Genomic DNA, 27,209 nt, shown 5'->3' on the forward strand with positions numbered 1-27,209 from the left:
ATCAGTACCATGGACAGCCACATGATATTTAACAACATTGATTGAACTAAATTGTTTTTGGTATCTTTAAGTTTGTTTTCAGTCTATTTAACTAAGCATATATAGCCTTGTTGATTTTATGATGTTTAAGTTGAATTGGTGCAGTAACTCTGTGGTTGTAAATCAGTAGTTTGTTGTCTTCTAGCTGTCACAGCCTTATTGTATATAACGGTAGTGTATGAACTAATGGCTATAGAGCAAACAACGCAATTGTCACAACAGGTTGTAATATGGTTTTTTTCCTGGCTTGGCTTGGCTTGCTCAATGATTTTAACCACGGAACTCTACTACCTGTCAGTCTGGGGCAATGAAGCAGACAGCCCCAGTGGTCTGAAAAAGTCTTACTTTAATTCTTTCTCTCTGACTGGACTGGATTGAATATCATGTCAAATGTCAGAAGCCTTATTGTTCTCCTGTTTTAACAACATGGCCATTCATCCAACATCTTTCTGTGTCCAATAGTAGCCTTCTTGAACAGCCCTGTAAGTCATGCTCACAGCAACATTTGAATGGACAACATATTGTGAAACAGATATTGTACTAGCGTGGACCTACATGGAAAGTGACACAAACTGTATTGTGTTTCCATTCCTTGCATATTTCCAGACAGTCACATGATTCACAGACAAGTTACCTATAGTCTCAGCTACACACTGCAAAACATTGTCATTTCCAGGTTAAATGAGAGCATATTACTCACAGCGCTGAATCAGGCAGGATTTACTGGCTAAACAGCCTCGTTATACCCATCCTGAACTTTAAGTTACCATTGACTATCTGCTAAACAGTCTCACTGATTTGGTTGAATGTGGACTATAACTGATTGACAATCTCTAGATCAACTATCAATGAAGAATGCAAATTATTATTTTAAAATGCATGTCACAAAGTGCCCCCAAAAGAACACACCAAGCTTGTAAGTGTCCTAGGTAGGGAGAACACTCCGAGCCTCATCGCTTTCATTTTGAAGGCCACTAGATGCTTGAAAACAAAGTGAAACAGATGCAGTTCCAGTAAATGATTTAGCCATTATGTTTGGGTTATGCTCATTCAATGAGGAATGTCCTAAATGGATGAATGATAAACATTCACTAAGTAACTTCTACAATGTCCTATTTAGGATTTTAGAACTTGGCTTCACCTAGTTTTGTAAATTATTTTACAACATGCAACTTTGCATAATAACATATTGGTTATGAGTGAGATCAATCACCCTTGTTATAGAAGCAGAGTTCATGAAGTTAAAAAATAACAAAACCAGCTCAGAAAATGCATACTTCTTCGCCACATAATGGTCTAAGTGTCTGTTAACCCAGTTCCATACAAGGTTATGTCTTCCTTATTTGTGTTCCCTCCTCCTCTGACACTACACATTACAATACACTTGGGTTCATTTAGAAAGCAATAAGTTTTTTCCATCTCTATCGCTCTCACACACGCAGGAAACACTCCGTTTTTCAGGTGGAACATGACTGACAAACGTACCTTTTGTAGTATTCTCTCTATTATGCACGAGGGTGTTATTCTTGTTATTATTCACTAGGGTTAATGTTTTAATAAAATAGTTAAATTCAATCAAAAAAAATGTGTAATTTTGGTATAGAATTTTTGTTTGTGTATAAAATATTTGGCAACAAGAATTTTTAAAACCACAATCATTTCAATGGTCTTGTTATCATTGCAATAGTAACATATAATATCTTTCATGTCAAAAACATGGGTAGTGTTCATAATGGTAAATAAGTATTTTGCAAGGTTTTCCCCAAATTCTGACACAAATTTACATTCAAAGAACAAGTGAGACAGATTCTCACCTTCTTTTTCACAGAAAACGCAGATATCATCAATAGCCACAAATGTGGAAATCATAGAATTACATGGATATATCTTATGTAAAAATTTTAAGTGCACTTCCTTAACTTTGTTTGGTATACAGTATTTGTAAGGCATTAACCATGCATTTTTCTAGACAATATCAGGAATAAGCATGTTCCAGAAAAATGTTCCTCTCGGTGTAAGTTGGTTTTGTGAATGAAGAATTTGTCTTGTATATTTATTACAACAAAATTTCTCAAGTAAGCCCACACCTTCCAATCTGAGTTCTGGATAAACTTTGTGATCATTACCAAAGCTAAGATGAGTTTTCATTAGTGTAGTTAGACCACTGGGAACGGCTTTGATCACAGAAATAAACTCTCTGAAAGGTATTGGAAACTCTTTCAATGTTATAAATTGTTCATATGTGAGAATATTACCCTTGTGGTCGAAAATATCAAGAACAAAGTCAATATTCCTCTCATGCCAGCTGGGGTAGAACAATGACTTATTCCTTACAGTTATGTCTGAATTATTCAACAAAAGAGCTTTATGTGGGGAACAATTGTGCAGGAAACAGATGTGCAGGAAACAGATGACAGATGTATTCCTAAATATTTAACACAGTCCTTTACAGGAATATTTTCTATTTGTTTTTCATCAGAGTTAAATAAACATAAGATTTCACATTTAGAAACATTCAGTTTTAATCCTGATGCAATAGAAAATGCAGTTATAGCATTAAGGGCATGGGTGACCTGGTCTTTGTCTCTTACAAAAAGAGTAGTATCATTAGCCAGTTGGGAAATTTTGATTTCTTTGTTAAAAATGGTTAAGCCATACAAATTTGCATTATTCAGAATATCTAGAGATAGAAGTTCCACAACCAAAATGAATAAAAATGGCGAAATTGGGCATCCCTGTTGTACACTTCTGTTGATACTGAATCTTTTGGAAGTATTTAGTAACACAGAACTAGTTTAGTAACACAGAACTATTTATATCATTGTAAAACATGAGAATTACTTTGATAACATTTTCACCGAATCCAAAAAGTTTAAGAGACCTAAAGAGAAATTAATGTTCAATTGTGTCAAAGGCTTTACAGATGTCCAAAAATAAGACAACCGCATCTGAGTCAATTGCATCTGAATAATCTATAAGGTCCAAGACTAAACAAATGTTAGAGCTTATGTGATGGCCATTCATAAATCCTGTTTGAGTCTCATTTATAAGGGTATCTATTCCTTTCTTTAAACTTTTGGCATAAACCAGAGCAATCAATTTGTAATCAATATTTAATAAAGTAATTGGTCTCCAATTGTCAATGAGAGAAGGGTCTTTATCGGGCTTCAGAATCAATGAAATAAGGCCCTGTTTTATAGTGGAGACTATTCCCCCACTTTTAATGCAATCTTGAAACATATTAAAAATCGGGTCTTCTAGTAACTCCCAAAACTGTCTATAGAATTCTACTGACAGGCCATCAGGGCCAGGTGATTTCCCTTTTTTCATTGAATTCAGATCCTCTCTAATTTCTTCAATTGACACAGGTGAATCGCAAACTGAGTGGAAATCATCCTCAATTACAGGGACAATTCTGAATGTGGCAAATGTAGCTTTCACAACCATCTTCCTGAAATTGAGAGCTGCAAAGGTTTTCATAAAAGGAATTGACAAATGATGATATTGTAATGGGATCTTTGCATAAAACATTGTTAATTTTGAGTGCAGTTATAGATTTTCTTTTGTAGTTTCTCTTTTCAAGTGCAAAAAAGGAGCTTTGCCAGATCCTTGTAAAGCTGTTCTAATTCTAGTTGTAAAGACTTGAATACAGACTCCTCTTCTTCAGATAGATTATCTTTCATTAGAAAACTGTCAAGCTTGCTCATCTTTTTCTCTAAGGTTTGGCGCGTTTTATGGCTACCACTCTGACTTTATATTTGAAAAATTCCCATCTACTTCCATGACCCAAGTCTTTTCTAGCAAAAATATCTTCAGCTAACGATTTTATGTTTTCATCCGGATTGAAATAACGCCAAGCATCCTCAACACAGAGATCCTTGCATAATGTAGTGATAATATTGCTATTTTGAGGGCTTTGACTTGTTCTAGGAGGAAAACGATCAGCAGATGCATCAGGTGTTTCATTCAAATCCCCTGAAATAATTAGAAAAGCATCTGAGTATTTGATGCTTAAATCCTGTACTTTCCTGGTAAATTGGGTAAAATGGGTCTTATTTGGAAAATGTGAGTTATGTCCGTATACATTACAAATGATGAAAATAGCAGTCAAGTTTAAGTTACTATGACCCATCTCCCATCTTGTGAAGATGTGGATTCTAGAACCTTTACACTTGTGAATAAGTGTCAAAACACCAGCAAAGTGGTTTGATCCATGACTGAAATAGGCCATATCTCCCCATTGTGCTTTCCAAAATTTCAAATCACTTTCACCCGAATGAGTTTCCTGAAGGACAAAATCTGAGTTACTGCGTTTGCAGCACAAAAATAAAGCTTTCCCTTTTGTAAGATATTGAGTGAATTGAAAATGAAATCCTGCATTAAAAAAGAAAGAACACAAATAGTAATGTGAACAATAAAACAAAGTGAACCAGAGGATTACTCCGACGGAAAACTACACTCAGCTGAGGTAGCGGTGGTTAACAGTATAAGAAATCTATTTACTTCCTTTTTTGGGGGGGGCAAGTGTTCATCAGTTGTAGTTCGAACAGTACATTTATTCGTGGTAGTACATTAACTGTACTCTTGGCAGTACTCAGTTCCAGTTTGGTTAATGTCAGTTACCCAGTAATCATTCTTCATTTGATAAACCCGTGTGGGCCCTTGAACCCAGCCTTCTTTCCCTCGTCGCGCCTTCTGTATAAGCGGCCACAGTTTCTTCCTGGCAGCCTGATCCTGCGGTATCAGAGCTTCTTCTCGTCCAGAAACGTGTTCCCCTTGGCCATTCTCCAGATGATGTTCCTGTAATGGCGCATAGTTAAGCGCAAGATGATATTGCGAGGGGGTCCATCAGATCTTTGTTTCCCAAGTCGATGTACCACATCAATCACGTCTCTTAGCCTGTCTTTTATGCACGGAGACACCTTTCCCAGGATATTAATGACTGTTTCCCTAATATCCTCCCACTCTACCTCTTTTACACCTTGGATTTTCAGATTCCACCTGCGAGAGTACCTTTTGAAGTTCAGCTACATTCTCACACAGCTCATTATTTGGGATTGCATTTTCTTACTCATTCTCTCGGAACGTTATCTTTTTTGCCGACTTTTACTGACACATTCAACCATTGTTGCGCTTTCGTAAATTCCTCAGTTATTCTGCACTCCGACACACTTGGACGAGAGTGCTCTGAAATCGCATTAGATAGCCAGAGTGAATATAATAACACCTATAGACAACCCAGATGCTAGGTGAAAATCCTGACACTCAACCAAGGCTTTAAAAAAAAAGCTTTCACTTTTTAAAAAATATTTTAATGCACCATTAATAAAAGAGTCCAACGCATTAATACAAGAGAAATATTGCAAATAATATTAAAATCAAATTAAAAGGAAAAACAAAAAAGAACAATGGAAGGTATGTACAGTTTTCCTCATGGGAAGTAGGAAAGGAACAACGTATTTACAGACTGGAACCAGTGTGTTTCTACGAGAAACAAACACCTCTACAATATGTACATTTGTCTGAACTTTTTTTCCATCTTTTTATTTTTAAAGTAAGAGGGTTGGTTTTTACTGAAAAGCACCTGTTGCAACAAGAAATATTGATAACTTTTCTGCTGTGGAAGGAACAGAACACCGAGGGGCCTTGTGACATTTAAAACATCCAAATCAGAGATTAAAACCTGGGACAGCGACAGCTTGAGTTGAGAGCAAGTCAAGCTAGAAACTAGATTTACCAGATCTGATCTACACAAGTTCACCCTTTAAAACCATTCAGAACACACACTAAGTGACAAAGTCCAACATACACAGACCTCAACACTTGTATTGGGGTCAATGGGGCAGAGTTATGTTCGGGCTCCCGAGTGGCGCAGCGGTCTAAGGCACTGCATCTCAGTGCAAGAGGCGTCACCACAGTCCCTGGTTCGATTACAGGCTGTATCACATCTGGCCGTGATTGGGAGTCCCATAGGGTGGCCCACAATTGGCCCAGCGTCGTCCGGGTAGGCCATCATTGTAAATAAGAATTTGTTCTTAACTGACTTGCCTACTTAAATAAAGGTTACATTTAAATTAAAAACATTTTTTGAACAGATTTGTCTAATGGTTTGCCAAATAAGGGAGATTTCATAGAAACATTTTTCCTGACAGTGTGCCTTGACCATGTCATACAAACTGACATTTGCAGCTTGTTCAATAGCACAAAACTACTAATTGACAGTGAGCACATTCACACAACTGGAATAAAAACTTACTCGCATCCGTAAGAATACATTCTCTTAAAACACACAGATACACACACACAGATACACATGGGTCAGGTCCTTTCTCTGCTTCCTAACGTGAGGAGGGACAACATCACAATGGGGAAAGGGGACAACGTAAAAGGAACTAACAAAGCATTCCAAATTTAGATAAACCTGCAGACTAAAACTCAGCAGCCATCTTAAGCTTTAAAGATAAACTGATGTGACACCATAGACTATTTGATCTACAAATGATTTGTTCTTATGTAGCATGGTGAAAAACAAATTTAAGTCAATGATCTCTCCGCCAAACAAACTGGTGAGAGGAGTCACGCACCCACCTACAGCTCACGCAACTAAATCAGAACAAGAATAGTAATAAGAATATGCAATACTATAAAATGACAAAGCTCAAACAATCTTCATTTTTGGAAATCTTGCATAACTGAAGTCCCAATGGATTAGAGTGTGTAACTAACACTGCGAACGAACGCCTTTAAAACCCTGAATATGTTTGTAAATCCTGTGCGTTTATGTGCGGATTGGTGTGGGCAGAGGGATTGGGTTAGCGGGAGCTTCCGGACCACTCTCTATCTGTGCGGAGGCAGACAAGACACACAACACCAGTTCTGATAGGTTACGGTTGCATTCTCTATTCTAAGGAAAGGCTGTTGGAAGAGGAGAAAAAAATGTCCACCCTTGAACGAACGGGAACAGGTGGTCCTAAGTTATTAAATCCTGCTACAGCGGAGACTAATGCTGCATTTCAGGGGTTTAGGGTACAGGAGAGGGGGCCCGATTATTAATCACATCCCTGGGAAGGAGAGTCTCACAGCCCCTAAGATAATAAACCAGAACCCCAGGTAAATTAAAGCGTGTGAACAGTGCAAATGTTGCATGTCTCTCTCTGTTTTCTGGATATGGTACAGACAACTGTTTGACAGTCTGGAGGAGCAGGTGAGCTTTGGGGTCTGGAGGGGGGCTGTTGGTGGTGGGTGTGGCTTTGTTCTTGGTTATAGTCAGGGGTTGTGGTGCGGGGACAGGAGGGACTGAAACGGGGTACTGCCACACCTGTGTGAGAGTGGTCATGCTGTGGTATCTTAGTTGAGCGTCCCACGGCAGTTCTCTGTTCCACACAGACAGGGAATCTTATTTTCCTCTAGAGGGAACTTGTAGTCGTAGGTAATCTCTTCATTCATGCCAATAGCCTGCTTGGAGTAGATCACGATCTTCTTCTGGGATTCTATGGTGATCACCTTTGCATAGCAGTTAGGCTAGGGAAGGAAGAGGATGAAGACCAGTTATAGGTAATACAAAGAAAACACAACTTAATTAAGAGGATCTTACCAGTCAATGTTACTGTGAACATTGTGTGTGTATCAGAGTCACTAAATATCTATGATGGAAATGTGTGTATTTCTATTTAGTCTTCACGTTGCTTCACTCCATTGTTATATCCTGTATTGTTTTGCTTGTGCAGGTATAGGCTGACTCACAGTGCAGCAGTGGTTGATGAAGCGTGCCAGGTTGCCTAACTTGGTAGCATCAATGATGGTGTCGTGGTCCACTCTGAACAGGTAGCTGCTCCCAATGCCCTGCTGGGCATAACGCTTCTCTCTGTTGTCAGCCACCATCTGGAAAAGAAACGGGCACAAACAGTCAAACAATGATGCCTGCTGAACACCCAGGAAAGACTAACACTGATGTTTGCCATGTGTCTATTGCTAATGCTATGATACAACACTATGGATGAATGAAGTACAGACTAGAATATGGCCCTAGACACATACAGTCCTCAAGCAGTACAATGACCCGTACCTGTCTAATATTCTGGCCCACATACTCTATGACCATCTCATCAGCAGCAATGGGCTCCATGGTGAACAGGCCCCATTCATGGATCCTACTGCGGCCAAATCGAAGCTTCTTCTTACGGAACTGAGGAAGGGAGCAAGAGTTAGTGCCATAGTGGTGCAATAAGAATTTAGTTACTCTAGTTCAGGGTTTCACAAACTCAGTCCTGCCCCTCCAGCACAACACAACTAGGCAGCAGGGTAGCCTAGTGGTTAGAGAGTTGGACTAGTAACCGGAAGATTGCAAGATCAAATCCCCGAGCTGACAAGGTACAAATCTACTCGTTCTGCCCTTGAACAGGCAGTTAACCCACTGTTCCTAGGCCGTCATTGAAAATAAGAATTTGTTCTTAACGGACTTGCCTAGTTAAATAAATAAAAACTCATTAAAATAACCAACTCATTGAATGCACTAGCAGCCTTTGCTCTAGATTTCACCATAGTCCTGGATCAAAGTCTCATTTTCAACACACTGGCATGGGTTTAAAGGGTCAAGGTCTTCATTACACAGTAAAAGAAGTGAGTTCTCGGAATGAAACCCATGGGAAATAACATGGTGGTTGAAGAGCAGAGGTAACACAGCAGTTACATAATATCAGTGGTACACACAGTTTCAGGCTGCTGTTGTGTACCTTGAGCTGATTGAGTTTGAGCAGGTCAGAGTCCATGACTGCAGGGATGCCTATGGCACTGAGGAGGCGGCGCTGCTCCGACCGTCTCTCTGACAGCAGCCGGTTTGAGCCCTGAGGGGGAGGACAGAAGGAGAGTTACATTGGGCCAGTGACACACACACGGTGACCCACACCATCACATGGCCTTGAGGTAAATACTACTGAGTCAGACGCACTTTGCCCTAAATGCCCAATATCGTGTTAAGTGAGTTCATTTTCATTGCCTCGAGCAGACGCAGCAAAGCTGTTGAATACATCTGCATGACAAACTCTGTGGAACTTCCTACAGCATTGTGAAGAATATGCTAAAATGAGAAATACACTACTTGTTCACCAACTTCCCTGTATTCAATGACCAAAGGTCATCAATCTTATTGGAACAAAACCTGTGACCACAGAGCCTATGACAGGCAACAACATGACACCATTGTATGAAAAGCCAGAGACTATATATAGTATAAAAAGTAGAGAGATGGTAAAGAGAGGTGTGCGTACCGAGGCGTCGTAGTCGGCAGCCTCCAGTAGGGCCTGCTCAGGCAGTTCCAGATCCAGGTAGACATCCTTCTCCTTCCTGCTGATGGCGTAGTAGCCCTCGCTCCTGGCACAGCCTGTCACATGCTCCCGCAGCTGCCCGTCTGCACTCTTCTTCTTACGCCGCGGGTTGGGGATGTTGGTAAGTGCAGGCCATACGTTAAGGCTAACAACAGTTACTGTTGAACACACACCAGTCCATCTAAATACACATGCATCATTACACACCATTTCATCTACTTCCAACACAGGAGGTTGGTGGCACCTTAATTGGGGAGGATGGGCTTGTGGTAATGGCTGGAGTGGAATAAGTGGAATGGTATCAAATACATCAATCATATGGTTTCCAGGTGATTGATGCCATTCTAATTGCGCCGCTCCAGCCATTATTATTAGCCGTACTCCTCTCAGAAGCCTGCACTGACTTCCACATACCGGTACATTACTTAAAAACACAGCTCAACTGTTCATAAGAGGCATCAACACATGGAAGATCCTAAACCACAAGCAGGGCTTCTAACCCTCGTTCCAAACCCCCTGCCCTGCCAGTAGTAAAGGATATCAGTGTGGTGGACCCAGTGTGTGTCGTTGAGCCAGTCGGTGCTGTGGTCGTCCTGCAGCAGCTTCTCGTAGGTCGTCTTCAGCAGCGTCATGTCCTCCATGTCTAGACCAGAGTTCCAGATGTCGTACAGGATGGTCATCTGCTCAAACTCGCTGCGCTGGTCAAACGTGACGGGCTCCGGGGCAGGGATGGGCTTGGGCCAACGCTGTGACGAAGTCAACCCGGCCTCCTGGAGGAAGAGGCGCTCGCTCTTCCTCACATCGTCCCACTCTTCCTCGTCCTCCGTGTTAGACAGCTCACCCGGCTCCAGCTGCTCCACGTCCACATCCTCCTCCAGGTCCACCTCCTGACAGGAACCGGGGACAGGAAGAGGGAGAGTGGGAGATGTCAACTCAGGAACTAAAATTAGCCTGTAACAGGTTCTTAAACACTGGTCAATACAGGCCATAGGATGGGACTTTCTAGATTAGACTGTAATTTACTAGTAATTTGTTTGACATTATTAATATATATTTACATGACAATTTGGCCATGTAACTGTCAAGCTGTGAAACTTTATGCAATTGAGGAAAGACATTGCTTTGCATGTCATTTTAAGATGACAAAGTTACAGTAAATGTAAGCTGTGGTTGAGCAATACCCTATCTTTACATGTTGTTGAAGCACCATGCTCAACACTTCTTAGTTGTGACACTTGACTCAAGCACAAACCCACAAAACCTCACACCTCTAGTTTCCTCTTCTGTTTCTTGGTCTGATGTTCCTTCTGCTTTTTCGTTTGCTGCAACTCCAGATTTTCCTTATCTTTCCTCCTCCTCTTCTTGTTCTTCTCTTTCCCCATCTCCTCCAGTTCACTGCCCCTCGCCACCATTCCCTTCCTCTTGGCTGATAGGGTGAGAGATGTCAGCACAGAGGGCTTGGCCATGTCTCCATCCTCACACAGAAGCCCCATGCCAGACAGATACTCAGCCTGGTGTCTGTCCCTAGAGGGCAGGGGTTCCCCTATGACCTCCTCGGGAGCTTCCAGCACCCCAGAGATGGCGTGATGGTTGAAGTCTGCAGGGAGGAGCACCCCAGACTCCTGTTTGGAGACACTCCTCTTTTGGGCATGGATGAGGTGGAAGGGGGCTTTGGAATAGTTGTGTTCCTGCAGGGCAGACAGGCCCTGTGGGTCCATAACCAGGGGGAGGGCTTTGGGAGAGAGGAGCATCTCCTCCTCCATCCTCTGCTCCTCTGCCTCGTCTGACGTCTCCGTCTCTTCTGAGTCTCCAGCGTCTGGGTCCAGCTTCAGGGCCACATCAGCCAGGACAGACAGATCGGCCATAGGCGCCGAGCCCAGCTGTAGCAGGCTGGATGCTCCCAGCTGTTCACCGAGTCTCAGCAGTCCCTCCTCCTCCTCCTCCTCCTCCTCTCTGAGGGTGTGGAAGGAGGGGGGAGGGGTGGGGGTCGACAGGCTGACAGTCCTGGGGCGTCCCCTGCCCCGGCCCTTTGTGACAGGGGGCGGGGCCTCCTCAAAGGCCATCTTGACCATGGAGGCGTGGTCCAGAGGGAGGTTCTGCACAGTGCGACACACCCACACTGGAGAGGGGGATTTGGGGGAGGCCCCCCGTTTGTTGGGGGACTTGGTGGGTGTGATTGAGGGGGACACCAGAGGGACAGGGCTATTTTTTGAGTCTTCGGGGCATACAGGCAAGGGAACAGTGAGAACAGGGGAGGGAGAGAGGGCATTGCCTTCGCCTGGTTTGGAGGCAAAGGGGAGGAGTGAGAGAGTCTTGGAGGGGGTGGTTCCAGGTGTGGAGGCGATGAAAATGGAGTCTGGAAGGTGAGATTTCATGTGGGACAAGAGAGGAGAGGCAGTGGAGGGAGGTGGGGACAAGGGGACAGTTGGAAGGTGGGGTTTGTAGTCGCTCTCCCCGGTAGAGAACGAGACGGTCTTCCTTCGCTTCTTGAGAGGAGGCACAATGACAATTGGGGAGGAGGGGCGGGGGGCTGAAGGACGAGCGTTTGAGCTGAGTGTTGATGAATCCTTCTTGCTGGCAGCAATTTCTAAGATATGGGCACATATTTGAATTATGAATCAGGTGAAAAACAACATTGGCACTTGCCATGGAAATGAACATCCACAACAGAGAAACTAAATGCGTGACTAACCAGCTTTGATCTCGGCGCTGAGCGGTGCCTTTGGAACAGCAGCTGCAGACTTTTCTCTGGAGTGCACAAGTGGAATGGTCAGTTACAACCCAGACACACATTGAGCAACAAATCAAGTTTCAATAAAGACACTTCCATAGGAAATATATAGAAAACATTTTGGATACTTATATACAGGTATATTCAAAAACAGGAACACCGTTCAAAACATACCGGTCATCCCCCTTCTCTGTGTCCAGAGCTGTGCTGTCCATCGTAGACTCATCCATGGTGTCCAGTCCACTGCCGGCCTGCTCTCCTTCCTCCTCATCCTCGTCTTCGGAGGAAGAGGAGGATGATGATGTTGAGGAGGAAGAACTCTCTGTGGATGAGGAGAGGCTCTCATCATCGCTGTCCGCACTCAAGGCCTCATCTGAAGAAGTGAGATGAAGTGAGAGATGATAAGATGGCATGATGGAAAAGGTATCTACCTGTGATGGGGGCACATTGGCTTCAATAAGGATAACATGAAGAATGCTAGATTTACCTTCAGACCCCTTGTCACTTCCCTCCTCCTCATCGTCCTACAGAGAGGAACAGAAGGACACCGTTTGATAATATACAACAGTGTCTCAGGTTCAATCCAAGTCAATGAAGCCAAAGTACAGCAGAGTATGAAGAGGCACACAGTGAAATGCTGCCATCTAGCCAGCACTATGGGGAAATACAACAACACTGCCAGTATGTACTGCTTGCGGAAATCATCAACTGATTAGAAAAATCATGCATTATTGTTTCTGTAGCCATTTATTCAATTTGAGATCAGATAAACTTTATGTGGAGAAACATTATTTTCATGCTAAATTATCCCTTGCACATGCAGACACACACCTTATCTGAAGAAGAACCATCAGAAGTCTCTTCTCCTTCGCTGTCCAGGTCCCAAGGTTTACGACTTCTCGTCTTCTTCTTCCTCCGCCTGCTGTCCCTCTCAGCCCTGTGGCCCTCCCCATCTGCCATTCTTCCCTCTAGACCCTTGTCATGGTACGAGTCTGGGGGGAGGAGAGAGATGGTGAGCCAACATAGGAAACACAAAGACGGTCGGTGACAAATCCAAAGGAGGGGGTCATTGATGAAAAGCTCACCTTCGTCGTCATCCTCTGGCGGTGTCTTGGGTCTCTTCATCTCCCCTACCTCTGCTAGCTCCAGAGGTTCTTTCCTCTTCACCTGGACACAATACACACAGACAGTTAATAACATGATAAGTTATGGTGGAAAAAATCTCTAAGTGAATGGATGGATACATTGGAGTAATATCTATTCATGAACATGTATTCGTCTAATGTCTATACATGTACAGTACAAATCCATCTCTATTTCCTATGCTCAGTACAAAAATGTATGTACATCAGTAACGGACAATTCCCGAGTTCCAACTGTTGCCTCTGTGTACTTGTTTACCTTGAATGATGGTAGTCGTAGCGCCCCTCTCAGTGAGAAGCCTTCCATTCCTCCACTCTTGGCCCAGTCCACCAGAGACATGAGGGGCTCCCGGGGCTTGCTGCTGGCCTTGTTCTCCTCCTTCTTGTCCTCGTCCCTTACTGCAGCCACACCCCGAACCATGGTCTGGAACGGCTGGGGAGGGAGGACGGGTATCACGGCAAATCAAATAATGGATTTAAAAAACAATAACAGGAAAACCATGTACGCCTTGAAAAACGGAAATCAAAAACCAATTTAAATTGACCAGATGGGTATACTACAACGCTAGCTAGCTCTAATCAGTTTCCCATTCCAGCTCAGATTTCATCCGTAATACAACGGTGGATATTGCTTGTCTGTCTGTCGCTAACTCTAGCAGGCTTGTAACTGCGCGTGCATGTCGCACGTGGATAATCGAACAACAAACTCGTCGAGACAATACTGAAACATCAATCCATGGGCGAGTAAGTGACACATTTTAATTTGTCCCAAAATCTAATTGCAAGAAAGGTTATCTTGCAAATTCAGCAGGCTATGGTGTTAATGCCATCTTTGATGTGCTTATCAATGCACAAACACCCTTTTCCCCACTCCTACAGATAGAAGTTTTATTGTGCGTCAAGTTTCAAATGCATTCTGTCATTACTAATTGTAATGTGATAGGTATTTTAACATTTATGTTTAACATACAAAAAACCATTTGATTAATAAAATGAAGGGGATGATGGAGGGAGGGAATCTTGATGAGAGGGAGGTAATCTGATTTATTTGGTCCTCAACTCATGGCAGACACTTCATTCAGGATAAATGGAGTTAGCCCTGAGTTAGCCTGCAAGTTAGTTCTGAAGGATTCGTTGCCATAGAAATGTACCTGGCTGAAGGGTGAGTCACTTTCACGGTACCAGTTATCCCGAGTTGAACTCAAGGGTTGACCAAAGTTACCTCACTAACTCCTCAAACCAGGTATGTAGTATAGGCCATTTTTTCTGTGCTTTCTGAACATGTTGTTCCACTCTCTTACCTTGGCTTTGGTCTCCTTGCGCTCCCACCACTCGTCAAAGGTTCCAAAGGCGATGTTCTCCACCATCTTGCGATTGAGGTCCCTCTGCATGATGCTCTTCATCTCCTGGATGAGGGTGGCCAGCACCAGCTGCACTGTGGCCTCGTGGGGGTTCTCTGTTAGCAGGGGCATTTGGGGGTCTCCCTCCGCCCCATACTGGGCCTCTCCCCCCACAGGAGGCATTGTCCCATAGGGCGGAGGGGTGTGGTACGCGTAGTGTTCGGGTAAGACATGCGGGGCCCAGCCCGTGTGTGGAGGGGGGATGGCGTGGTGGTGGGGCATCTGAGAGGGGCCAGGGTAGGCGTAGGGCATGTGGGGGGGCATGTAGTGCTGATCCTGCTCATAGCCACCCCTTCTTGGTCCATGTAGGGGTGGTGGGGGTGTGGGGGAGGGGGCATGGAGTGGTAGTAGTCTGAAGGGGGCGTCGCCAGGGGCAGCGGTGCCATTAGAGGAGGACATCCTCAGCTGGTGCAGCCGACTCAGCATCTGGGTCTGCATCTGGAAGGACATGGGGCTCCGCCACTGTACTGGTTCATCAGCTCCATACTGCTGGCATAGTCATACATGTGTGGGGGCATGTGAGGAGGATACTCAGGGTGCAGCTCCATGTGGCCCAGCGGTGGGGGGATGCAGGGGGTGGAGGGGGCTGCAGGGAAAAGCCCGGGGGAGGGAGGTGAGGGGGTAAGAGGGGATGGGTGGAGCAGGCATGGATGTGCCAAAGTGCTGTGTGGGGTCAGAGGGGGAGGCAGAGGGGTCTGTCTGGGAGGGCAGGGGGGCCTGGGATGAAGATGGTGAAGAGACAGAGGAAGGAGTGGCGTGGTGGGTGGTCACTGCTGTAATGGTGTGTTCTTCATCCTCGTCAGAGATCTCCATGTCTTCCCCAGAGGAATGAGGGGATGACTGCAGAAAGGAAAGAGAATTCACAATTTCCCCACACTTTTGCATCAACTGACAATCCCTACTAACAATACACCAACATTTCCATACAATCTGATTCCTACAATATTTCCATTAACAGAGTAAGATGTTCTTACCTGACTCTTTCCGTTGTAGGGGGGTGTCTGTGCCCCTTGTCTGGTCCTTGGATCAATAGGCTCAGGTTGGGCTGTCTCCTCCTGCAGAGGTCCTGTTCCATGGAGACTAGTATGGTCATCTGTGGTGGGGACGCGGGGAGAGAAGGTGGAGGAGGGGGTAGCTTGTGCTACTACAGTGGGACTCTTCCTCCCCTCTCCCCCCGTTCTCTGCTTCCTCCCTCTACGGCCGTCTCTATCCCTCTCTCCTTTCCTCCTCTGCTGACCTCCACCATCTCCTCCTTGTCTCCTCCGCCTGTCTTTCTCCCCATCCTGCTCCCTCTGCTTATTGCTCCTGCCCTCGCCTGCTGCTCCTCCCTTCCCTGCTGCTGCCACCTTCTCTCTCTGCCTTTCTTCCTTTCTGTCCTCTTCCTCATCTTCATCGGAGGGCAGGAAGGAGAACTTAGCTTTCTGCTCTTTCAGTAGCATCTCAATACGAGAGTCTAAGCTGCTGCTGTGGTAGACAAATGGCAGGCTCTCATTGGTGGAATCTGGCTCCGGGGAGGAGGAGTCTCGCTGGGGGGGTGGGGAGAGGGAAGTGGAGGAGGGGAGATGGTTTGGGAGGGAGGTGGAGGAGGGTGAAGTGGAGGAGGAAGCGATGGAGGAGTGGGGTGGAGAAGAGGGAGGGGTGGAGGGATGCTGAGGAGGGGGAGGTGGGGTGTTGGGCCGGCGTTTGGGCTTGGTCCACGTCTCCTCTCTGACTGGGCTCTCCTGGCCAAAGTCAAGGGCGCTGAGCGTCTCTGCTACAGCCGCCGCTATCACAGAGGCAGGGGGAGGGGAGGTGGTGGAGGGGGCGGCAGAGGGGTGTGGTGGGATCGGGGGTCCTTGTCAGACACAGACCCCCTCTCCCCAGAACCAGCACCACTAGGCTGGGCACGATACACTGAGCAGGGCTCTAGGCGAGAGGAGACAGAGGGGTTGTGGGGAGGGGGTTGGTCTTTGGAGGAGGAGTAGGAGGGGTAGGCAGATGGAGGCGGGGACAGACTGTTGGAGGAGGAGCGGTGGGAGTTGGAGTTGAATCTCGGGTCGGAGCTGTTTGAGTAGTCGCTGTCTCTGTCCCTCTCCCTGCTGTCTCGGTCGTGGCTGCTCCGTCGCCGGCTGCTGCTACTACTGCTGCTGTGATTGTGTGAGTGGTGGTTACGGTGTCTGCCGTGTTCTCTGGAGCCCAGGCTGTCCCGTCTGTAGCCCCTCTCCCTCTCTGAGTGATGCGAGTGGTGGGAATACTTGGAGGAAGAGTTGGCCTCCTGGTAAGATGACCTTCTAGAGCCAGTCCCACCGGCACCGTACCGCCCTCCTGAGTCCCTGTCCCGCTCTCTGTCCCTCTCTCTGTCCCGGTCTGCCAGAGGGGGCTGCTCGTACTGGGGTGCAAGAGGTGGGGGAGGCATTGCAGGGTGGTGTGCCATGTGCTGTCCAGCCCCTCCAGCGTTTGGGTATGTGGGGTAGAGCGGGGGCTCGTTAGGACGGAAAGGGCCGGTAGGGGGGTATGTGGGGCGACACCTTTGGTAGGGGTCTTGAGGAGGTGCATGGGGGTCCTCCGAGTACCGGGGAGCTTTGTATGCCCCGACTGAGGAGGAGACAGTAGAGGAGGAGCAGGAGGAGGAGGGAAGCATGTCCTGGGGAGGGTAGCCACTGGTCAAAGGGCCAGCACTGTATCCAACTTGTCTAAGAAACAAAAGGAGAAAGAGGGTTCATAGAGGGTTTATATATATAACACAAGTTACCACATTGACTATTACTATCCTAATAAAGAGAAATGTGTATACCTTTTTGGAATGACAAACACATTTTTTGATAAATGAACAACTGAGCTATTATGCAGGGTGTTTGTTCCCCAATACTGACCTGGCAACAGCGTAGCCCGAGTCCTGTGAGACAGAGCGAGGGGTGTAGGGCGTTCCTCCTCCCTGTGAGGAAGCGGAGGAGCCTGGGGTGTAGGGCCCCCCCATGGAGGAGGGGGTCGTATCTAGACGCTGCTCACTGAAGCCTGTGTCCACAGAGCAGGGGGTGGTGCTCCCAGGGGTGAGAGCCGGTACCCCTGCAGCCAAGCCCGCAGCCAGGCCAGCTATCTCAGAGGACAGTCTCCGCCTGATATCGGACGACTGCACAGACAGAGAGGAACAGGAAGATGGGAGAATTAGACAGAGAAAGTAAAAAACATTACACAGTAGAAAATTATGAAAGCCTCTCAAGAATGATGGACCATAAAGGTAAATCCTCCATGAAAATGTCAGTAAGATGGTTGTGATGAGCCCTTGGTGAGTGTACCGTGTCTGGTTGTGTTGGCGCTGGGGGCTGGAACCGCTCTGTCAGGGCCTTGCCTCCTGTGGGCACAGTCTGGGGCGTGTAGGAGCCACTCACTATCAGGTCATAATACTTCTGCCTCTGCTGGCCTGCAGATACACACAAACATACCCATAAGACAAGGATGTAGCTAATATCTTCACAAAATTCTAATGCGACAACAATTATGTCTCCATAAAACACCTCTATACTTCAATAGTAATTGCAATAGAAGTTATTTTTATACAAAATAGATGTATATATCAAATCAAACCACAGATATTAAGCCATGAATCCATGTCATACCTTTGATGTCCAGCTGAGCGTGAATGATGTTACCCATGACGGAGGTGTTGTGCAGCTGTTTGACCGTGTCCTTCGCCCCCCTGGTGCTGGTGAAGAGCACGCGGGCCAGGCCCAGGTGCTTACGGGTCTTGGGGTGAAACAATATCTCCATCTCCTCCACCTCTCCAAACTTTGCGCACATCTCAGCCAGGAAGGGTTCCTTGATGTTGTCATTGAGGCGAGCAAAGGTCACCTCCTTGAGGGGAATGGGGCCCACGTAGAACTCATCCAGCTTTGGGAACAAAATAAGGAAATTAGAGATAGCATGCTACAGTGCAGCTTTTAGAGAGTGAGGCTGGTGTGAGTGTATGATGAGTCAGCAAGTTAGATAGGGTTCTAACTTTGAACTTGGGCACTGGCAGGGCCATCTCTGTGTGCCTGGACCAGATTCTACGAGGTCGAGGGTCCCGCAAATCTCCCACTGGGGGGAACCCCGAGTCCTGGAGAGATGACAAGTAAAAGTCAAAGGCTCATGTTACAATTCAGGACATGTACAACAACCCTACTCCAAAATAAACACAGTTATGTAAAAACAATACCAACCGGCACACTGAAATGCACCCCATCATATCGGTATATTTTGTTGTTAACCCTCCGGATGGCTGGGTCTTGGACGAGCTTATAGCTCTTCCATTGCAAACTGAGAGCTCGTTGTGTATCCGGCTCACTGTCTGGATCCATGCTATAACTGGAAGAGTGAAGTGGGAGATGCAAGTGAATTAAGTGTTTCGTCACTAACGTTAACATCATTTTGTATACTCATAACAGGCACAAGTATACATGATGCTAGCTACATACTCGTATTTGGTTAAATAAACCATGTTTTAAAAAACCTTATTTGATAAAACAGCTCACATCAATGTAGCGACAAACGTCAGTTCTTGTCATGATAACCTACCTCTGGCATACTGTAAACTCGCTCCAGCCTGGTGCTGCTGTCAAAACAATGACAACGTCACACGCTAGCTAGCTGTGTTTTGATAGGATTCCACTATTTTCAATCCGATAGTTATGATTTAGATAACTAAGGTAGCTTATTGTAACGTTCGTTATATACTTCGGATCACCTTGACTAACTAGCTATATCTAAACTAGATTAGCATGTGTAGCTAGCGTTAGCTGCTACCATACTCAGTTTCATTTAACAAGTTAACTTGTTACCTAGCTAGCTATTCAAATCCCAACTAGCTAGTTAAGTTTCATAAATTTGAAAGTGGTTATTCAAAATATTATTTATGTACAACGTCGCAAAGATCGACCTAAGTTAGGCGAGTGAATGACGTTTAGCAAGCTAACGGAACCTGCCTCTTTCAAACCGATTGCCCGTTTCATCCGAAACTACCAACCCGCCGCTCAAGTGAAGCTAGGCCTAGGACGAACAGGGAAAAACACTGAGTACCAAACTGAAAAGATAACTCCGTTTTTGCCATTGGGCACAATAGCTCAGTTATAACAATGTCGATACGTTCCCGGTGCGGTGTAGTTACCATACAAAGCGTAATATTTTACGAAATATTTGTTTATGTCCTAAAACAAAATAATGTTAAACGAGCGGCCATCGCGAAACAAACCTGAAAGCCTCGCCTGCACTCCATCAGTCTCTGCGAATACATTTCGTCATTCGAAGTCAACACTTTCCTCACAATCCATCCAGATCCACGAAAATAAAGGGAACAGTCAACTCAGTCAAAATACAAAACGTCACCGACTAAAAATACATTACATTTTTTTTCTGTTGGATGTGCCTACTACACACAGGTAGTTATAAGATTTAAAAAACTATTCGTATGTGCCTTCTCTTGTCTATTACTACTTGTGGCGAATCTACGGATCAATGTATCAGATGTGGCCTTAGAGATACCCATTCCACATAGTATAACTTGCAGGACATTGACACCGAAAAATGTAATATTTAATTATCCTCGTACCTTCAGTTTTGAACTTCTTCACTTAGTTATATTATGCATACGGAGTACCAAAGAAGTTTCAAAAGAACTACTGCACAAGGAAACAATTCAGTGACAACACTGCCATCGTGTGGCCAAACATGACACCGCAGGGAAACGAGACACATGATCACACACGTCACACAAGTAACAAGGGTTATGTTCAGAGCTGCGAGTAGTCGGGTTGCAGCATCACCCCCTTAAACAAAAACATTACTCCTGTGTGAGCGGACAATAACAAAATATTCCTTGCAAAATGTACATGACACAGTGCATTCAGAAAGTATTCAGAACGATTTACTTTTACCACATTTTGTTTCTCATAATACTCCATAATGACAAATCTAAAGCTGGTTTAAACATTTTTGCAAATTTATTACAAATAAAACACAACATTTACATAAGTAATCAGACCCTTTACTCAGTACTTTGTTTAAGGCCTTTAGCAGCGATTACAGCATTGAGTCTTCTTGGGTATGGCACTACAAGTTCGGCATAGATGTTAGGGTTCCAGTCTTGGCTCTGGATGGCCCACTCAAGGACATTCAGACTTGCCCCCAAAGCCACTCCTGCGTAGTCTTGGCTGTGTGCTTAGGGTCGTTGTCCTGTTGGAAGGTGACCCTTCGCCCCAGTCTGAGGTCCTGAGGCGCTCTGGAGCAGGTGTCATCAAGGATCTCTGTATTATGCTCCTTTCATCTTTCCCTCGATCCTGACTAGTCTCCCAGTCCCTGCCACTGAAAAACATACCCACAACAGGATGCTGCCACCACCATGCTTCACCGTAGGGATGGTGCCAGGATTCCTCCAGACGTAACGCTTGGCATTCAGTGCAAAGAGTTCCATCTTGGTTTCATTAGACCAGAGAATCTTGTTTCATGGTCTGACAGTCTTTAGGTGTCTTTTGGCAAATTCCAAGTGGGCTGTCATGTGCCTTTTACTGAGCAGTGACTTCCGTCTCGCCACTCTACCATAAAGGCCTGATTGGTAGAGTGCTGCAGAGATGGTTGTCCTTCTGGGTTATTCCCCAATCTCCACATTGGAGCTTTGTCAGGGGGACCATCGGGGTCTTGGTCACCTCCCTGACCAAGGTCCTTCTCATATGCATTTACCACAGGTGGACTCCAATCAAGTTGTAGAAACATCTCAAGGATGATCAATGGAAACAGGATGCACCTGAGCTCAATTTCGAGTCTCATAGCAAAGGGTCTGAATACTTTTATTGTTAGTACATTCGTCAACATTTCTATAAACCTGTTTTCACTGTCATTCAGTGTGTAGATTGATGAGGATTTATTTATTTAATGCATTTTAGAATAAGGCTGTAACGTTGCAAAATGTGGAAAAAGTCAAGGGGTCTGAATACTTTCCAAAAGGACTGTATGATGGTTGGTATGGTTGGTATTGTTTTTACATTACTTTTATGTCAGAGTAGGGTTGTTGTACATGTCCTGTATTGCCACATGAGCCTTTGACTTCAGTCATTTCTCCAGATTCACGGGACCTCTCGACCTCATAAGATCTGGTCCTGGCACACAAAGATGGCTCTGCCATCTCTAATTTCTGTCTCTTGTTCATAAACTGGATGAGTTTGACATGGGCCCCATTCCCCTCAAGGATGTGACCTTCGCTTACCTCAACGACAACATCAAGGAACCCTTCCTGGCCAAGATGTAGTACAGTACATTATCAGTTGGCATTCAGCTCTCTGCATTGGTAACACATACTGTCCAATGCTGACCATCCTTGTGTCTGGGTGTGATAACTAGCTTTTCTGCTAAAAAATAAACAAGAACAGGCAGGAAGACATAGAAAATAGTGTATGTATTACTGCAGATTTTTTTCATTGACCTTGAAGCATCCCTAATTAAATTGTCCTCAACATGACTTCCTAGGTGGGTTTTTGTTAAACCTTTGTACTAGATCATAAATATTACAATACTTACTCCCCAATAAGAATCAAAATGCTGGCAGAAATGGTGGTTTCCAAAAAAGGCTACTGTACAATATAGGAGACAAGGGAGTTGACATTAAGCCCACCAGGACAGCTCGGTAGCCTAGACAATCTCTCTGCGGACTCGATCTTTGGGTCAAATTTAGCGCTAGACTTACCGTCCCATTGGTCCATTTATAATCACAAGACACAACTCTACTAAAAAAAGACAGAAATGAGATTGTTCAATAGCTTCCAGTGCATTTTATTGTTTGCTTAGAAATTCACCAGACAGACATAGCTTGTAAGGACTGTCACTTAGATATAAATTAAAATTGGATACTTTGCATCTCGTCTTGTAGCATCCACAGTGTTGGCTCAAACAGGCCTCACATGCCTTCATTCCTATTAAAATATGAGCATTTTATTTCCCACCAAGAGGTGCAACCCCCAATCCCTGTCGATTCGATTAATAAGCTCATTGAGCCGACTTGCTTTGAAAGAGCAATGAAGACCTAGGCAGAAGAAAAAGTCAAAACAGGAAAAAAACTGGCACGGGTCGTCATGGCGACAGACTTGATATGCAAAACTCCTGTCCCTCTCGCTTGTCACTAGCAGCTCACTCACAGCCAAGGAAAACCCCACTCTGATTGGACAAAGTGTTTCCATGAGAACAGAAACAGGGAACCTGCTTGACACACCCATGAAGAAGGGAATGTCTGTGTGAGCCTGTGAGCCAGAACTGGGCGCTGAAGTGAGAGAGATGGATGGAAGCAGTGAAAACCGTCTGAGCTGTGTGATTGAATCCCTGTAGCTGTCTGTCCTCACATGGCTTTGACTTTGATCTGCTTCATCTTCATCTGCTTCTTCTCAATCTTCTTCTGATCACGACGCTGAGCAGCCTCCTGGAAAAGGGAGAAACAACATAGACAGTTAGAGCAAGAGGTACAAAGAAGGCCAAGATGAACAGTGTGCTGTGTTCCCATGTGTAATGTTAAAGTGTGTAGCATTCCAGTGTGTTATTCTGGAAGGTGGGCTGTGGTGGAGCTGACCTCCAGGCGGCGCTGTCTCTCAGGATCCTCCTCGCTCATGATCCTCTCCTTCTCAGCCCTCTTCTTCTCCTCCCGTCGGGTCTGAGCAGCCTCCTGGCGCTGATTGTGGGTCTGCTTCAGGAAGTTCTCCTCCACACGGGCACGGTTCTTATCCGCCTTCTGTTTTCCCTGGAGGACAGACACAGGGAGAAAGAGGGGGAGCAAGGAGATGCAGTGATGGATGAAAGGAAGACTAGATAAAAAATAAATAAAAAGTCTGTCAATAGGCCAGATTGAGGGTGTACTAGGAGACTAGTGTAATTATCCTGCCATTCTCACCTCTCTGTTGAGGCGGAGCTTCTTGACCTTGTCGATGCTGTAGATGACCATGTTCATCAGGGGTAGCAGAGTGTCCATGTCTTTGGGAGATGTGTTCCCCATGCCAGGCACTACATGCACAAACACAGGAAAACATTTGTTAACATTTCATTCAGTCACTACGTATCAAATATGGTGAATCGGCTGCATGCCAAGTGTCGGAAAGCATTTCAAGTGGAGACAATTGGCTCACCATTAAATGTAAACAGCAGCGTCTTCTTGGTCTCAGGCAGTTTTAAGGGCTGTCCATCTCTGAAACACAACAGGGTTGAGAAGGAAGCTTCAGGTAACAGAAACAGCTGTACACAATTTCATAAGAGGCTTTAATACAAGACCAGAGGTAGGGGTGGAGTAAGGACATTGGTGTGATATAGTTAATATGTTGTGGAAAAACTGACTTGCTTGCAGGCACACTTACTCTTGCACAACTTTTGTACCAGAAAATTGGTCAGAGAAATGGATGGACTCGATCTTGTCAGCATGGTTGGTGATATAATGAACCATCTGAAAGACAAAGACAGTGGAAGGGCGAATGAAAGAAAAACAAGGGGTCTGTCAAATTGTAGCACACTGTCCTCTTCCAAGTCAAATTCTCCCACTACAAACAACAAGAGACCACTCTGCAATAGCCTAGTGACAAAGTCCCCACTGTAGTGAGTAGGCCACAACAGAGGTCCCCTCCCTTGCTCACCTTGCTGTCCATCACACCATCCGTGACCTCACCCATCTCTGTCAGGATGGCTAGGATCTCAGGAAGGCCGTACTTTGCCCCTGACTTGGGCTTGTCACTGCAGAACTCACTCTGGGGACAGACAGACACACAAACAAACAAAGACAGGTCAATACATACACCCACGCAGCCTGAGGCTTATAGATGGTTAATAGTGTCTGGAAGGCTGAATGAATGTAGAGTGATGTTGGCCCGCCCCTCACCAAGTCCTGCATCTCTTTTTGCATCCGGGCCATGGCCTTTTTGGTGCCCACAGCAAACACAAACGTATCCATGTCCTCATCATTCAGAGTAACTTTGATTTGCTACAAAGAAAACGAGACAGAAATATACAGCAAGTCAGACAACAGAAAAGGCCTACCTTTCGGAAAGTATTCGTAAGCGCTGAGATGAGTGACAATGTGACTGGTGATGTACATGTATGCAGGCATCATATGTACCCACCACTTGATCACAGACTGGCCTCATCATCCTGGCCAGTACATTCAGCAGGTCCTGCCTCTTCACAAACTGGAACAGACCAGAGAAAACATTGAAACAGCAGCTAGTTCTCACACAAACACTTTCTCTCTCTTACTCACACACTGTAAATACCTTAAGCTGGATGAGCATGCCCTCACAACACACTCGACCTGAGCACCACAGGTTGTAGATGTGCTCATTCTCCTGGTTCAGCTTCCCGGTGCTCACTGCATCCTTACTGGTGCCATCGTCACCCACCAAGGCAAAGTTGCTCTCCAGGAGCTCTCGGTGGGAGTTGAACCAGGCTGTGGCCAGACGGCTGTTCTTGTTCTTGCCGATGATGTAGTTCATGATATAGGCCAGCAGGCCCGTCACCATTAGAATTTCCATGTAGTAGCTCTCCCAGCTGTTCTGAAGGTGGGCCGGCACCTGGAAGGGGAAGACGGACAGACTTCATCACCTTGACAACCACAACATTAAGGATGTTTGATCTTGGCACTCACATTTAAGAGGGATTTTCTTCTTGGTTGTCAGAGTACAGTTTAAGAAATAGGTCTGTAATCAATGGCTTCCTAATGGTCACTAGTCTGGTGTTAACAGTGAACTTACTGTGTGGATGATCAGAGGGTCTTTAAGGGACTGGCTGGGCTTCTCCATGCCATCAAACTCGTCTGGATCGTACTTACTGTACATGTCTTGATCCTACAGCAATACAAAAAGAAATATCAATTAGTTCTGGCACAAACCAAAAACACAGTGCATGGGATAGTGTGCCAACTAAGTTGTCCCTGGTCATATGCAAGCTACCAGGCCACAGCAGCCCCTAACCTGTGTATCGGAATCCTCAAAGCCGTCCTCCTGTCCGTCTTCCTCCAGCTCCACTGTGGCCTCATCCTCATCGTCCTCATCAGGCTGAGTAGGGGGGGCCGCACGGGGTGGAGGGGCCGTCTCTGGCTCGGCCGCAATGTCCTCGCTCACATCCTCAAACTCAGCAAAGTCATTGTCGTCTGCAAAGTCTGCCAGGTCTTCCCCGTCGTCAAAGTCATCGTTGTAGCGTCCCCTGGAGACGGGCAGTGCCAGGAGAAGTAGCAGTGCGGGCAGCAAGAGGTACACACTCCTCATGGTTGAAGCTGTGCCAGCACAGGCCAGAAAAGGAGAGGACAGGTGGGAGGAGAAGAGCAGGAGGAAGATAAGGAGGGAAAGGTCAATTCAGGTGGGTTTGGAGGTGACAGAAGGTCAAACCAGCACTAGACAGAATGCCTCAGTCAGTCTCACACAGGCTGGCTGTCACAAAGATGTTTCCAACAAATACCTGCATTACTGTGAGTTGATTTAGTTACATGCCCAGGACAGTAACTTGTTTTTTTACAACACATATCTGTAATTTCATGCCTCTTACATCCACTCCCACTGAAAAGGTCAACATCCAAGAGAGTGGTAGCTAGGTCTGGACACTGTCAAATTACCTAAAACAAAAAGATGTCAGTCTGAACGCCATAGAATCTATTCATCAATCGGACTGGACATGGACTGTGGTTATTGGTAATGACCCAGTGACCCTATCATTCACAGGCCATCAATATTCTAAAAATATATGGCTCGCGTTACTTTCTTTATTGACACATCATTCTAGACACTGTAGTCCGATTATGCTAGTTAACTACCAGCTTAACCACAGCTACAAATATCTTGCTTCGCATTCAGATGAGCTAACTAACGTTAGCTGTCTGCTGCTAGCCAAATCCACTCTCTGACTCTGTTAGCTAGCTAGCTTGACTTGGAGTGGCTAGCTGAAATCATAGAACATTTCAGATGGCTAAGATTACAAAGTGCTAGTAAATATGCAACCACAGTTGACAATTTCTGGTTAACTAACTAACGTTAGTCTAGCTAGCTAGCTAGATAACTCAGTGATTAGCCAACGTGTCCCATCCCCCCCATCTCTTCCCATTCTAACCGAGCAAGCTAGCTAACGTTAGCAACCAAGTTATTGCTTCGCTATAGCTAATAAGTGGTTGACAATATAACAATAGCCGGATTTATCAAACTAAAGCAAAACAACACATGTAACGTTTGCTGTATGAATACCTATGGAGGGTTAAAATATGTTCCTATAGAAAACGCTGAGGTCGTCGTTAGCTTAACTGTTCAATACAGTCCTCTTGACAGTAGATTATACCACAGAGTTTCTAAAAACCCAGAGGAGCAACCTCGCGAGACTTCCTGGACCGCTTGCGAAACAGACCAGGCCGGGGTTTGAGAAGTCAAATATTCTTCCTTGTTGATTTTCTCGAAATCTAAAGACACAGCCTAGATTCAAGCCAATGTTGTAAGTAGTTAAATATGTAATTACTCCAACCTTGTGAAAGTGACAAACTGACACTTTTTCATGTTCGTCAAAAACAACGTTATAGCAAAGATGTGCCTTTGAGATGATGCTGTGCACATGCGCAGTTCGGCCG

The 27,209-nt window shown here is 45.3% G+C and overlaps 2 protein-coding genes across 5 annotated transcripts; both read right to left on the reverse strand.

Moving 5' to 3' along the window:
* Nucleotides 1–5,329: 5,329 nt before the first annotated feature.
* Nucleotides 5,330–19,835, reverse strand: LOC112259260 (histone-lysine N-methyltransferase SETD1A). The gene is made up of 23 exons (XM_042327903.1): nt 19,169–19,835; nt 18,814–18,958; nt 18,612–18,710; nt 18,232–18,502; nt 17,911–18,035; nt 17,488–17,744; nt 16,408–17,307; nt 15,610–15,715; nt 15,236–15,475; nt 14,537–15,124; nt 13,495–13,668; nt 13,179–13,260; nt 12,925–13,085; nt 12,581–12,617; nt 12,268–12,466; nt 12,055–12,110; nt 10,631–11,949; nt 9,904–10,249; nt 9,306–9,487; nt 8,772–8,882; nt 8,105–8,224; nt 7,783–7,920; nt 5,330–7,560 (listed from the first exon to the last, which is right to left on the reverse strand). Exons 2-23 carry the CDS (start codon nt 18,949–18,951, stop codon nt 7,387–7,389), a joined length of 5,823 nt encoding a protein of 1,940 aa, XP_042183837.1. The 5' UTR covers nt 18,952–18,958; nt 19,169–19,835; the 3' UTR covers nt 5,330–7,386.
* Nucleotides 19,836–22,395: 2,560 nt separating this feature from the next.
* Nucleotides 22,396–27,164, reverse strand: LOC112259010 (PAT complex subunit CCDC47). 4 transcript variants are annotated; one of them, XM_024433754.2, is made up of 13 exons: nt 26,836–26,977; nt 26,147–26,213; nt 25,576–25,877; nt 25,357–25,449; nt 24,880–25,176; nt 24,730–24,795; nt 24,489–24,590; nt 24,247–24,357; nt 23,974–24,059; nt 23,749–23,807; nt 23,517–23,626; nt 23,199–23,366; nt 22,396–23,051 (listed from the first exon to the last, which is right to left on the reverse strand). In XM_024433754.2, the coding sequence occupies exons 3-13, from the start codon at nt 25,867–25,869 to the stop codon at nt 22,971–22,973; spliced, it is 1,467 nt and encodes a 488-aa protein (XP_024289522.1). In that variant the 5' UTR covers nt 25,870–25,877; nt 26,147–26,213; nt 26,836–26,977; the 3' UTR covers nt 22,396–22,970. The 4 variants fall into 4 exon arrangements, with proteins under 4 accessions (XP_024289522.1, XP_024289523.1, XP_024289521.1 ...); XM_024433755.2 differs by lacking the exons at nt 26,147–26,213; nt 26,836–26,977 and adding an exon at nt 27,107–27,164; XM_024433753.2 differs by lacking the exon at nt 26,147–26,213 and having other exon boundaries at nt 26,836–26,981.
* Nucleotides 27,165–27,209: the final 45 nt, after the last annotated feature.

Source organism: Oncorhynchus tshawytscha, linkage group LG09, assembly GCF_018296145.1.
Source record: "Oncorhynchus tshawytscha isolate Ot180627B linkage group LG09, Otsh_v2.0, whole genome shotgun sequence".
NCBI classification, from domain to species: Eukaryota; Metazoa; Chordata; class Actinopteri; order Salmoniformes; family Salmonidae; genus Oncorhynchus; species Oncorhynchus tshawytscha.

Excerpts from the sequence above, each read along its gene's own strand:
- LOC112259010 (XM_024433755.2), bottom strand. The coding sequence starts at position 25,869 with ATGAGGAGTGTGTACCTCTTGCTGCCCGCACTGCTACTTCTCCTGGCA. Across the intron at positions 24,358-24,488 it reads AAAAAGAGATGCAGGACTTG|AGTGAGTTCTGCAGTGACAA; the intron begins GTGAGGGGCGGG and ends GTCTGTCCCCAG. Across the intron at positions 23,052-23,198 it reads AGAGACAGCGCCGCCTGGAG|GAGGCTGCTCAGCGTCGTGA; the intron begins GTCAGCTCCACC and ends TCCCTTTTCCAG.
- LOC112259260 (XM_042327903.1), bottom strand. The coding sequence starts at position 18,951 with ATGGATCCAGACAGTGAGCCGGATACACAACGAGCTCTCAGTTTGCAA. Across the intron at positions 17,308-17,487 it reads TCGGGCTACGCTGTTGCCAG|ACAAGTTGGATACAGTGCTG; the intron begins GTCAGTATTGGG and ends TTTGTTTCTTAG. Across the intron at positions 13,086-13,178 it reads GCCAGAGGATGACGACGAAG|ACTCGTACCATGACAAGGGT; the intron begins GTGAGCTTTTCA and ends TCCTCCCCCCAG.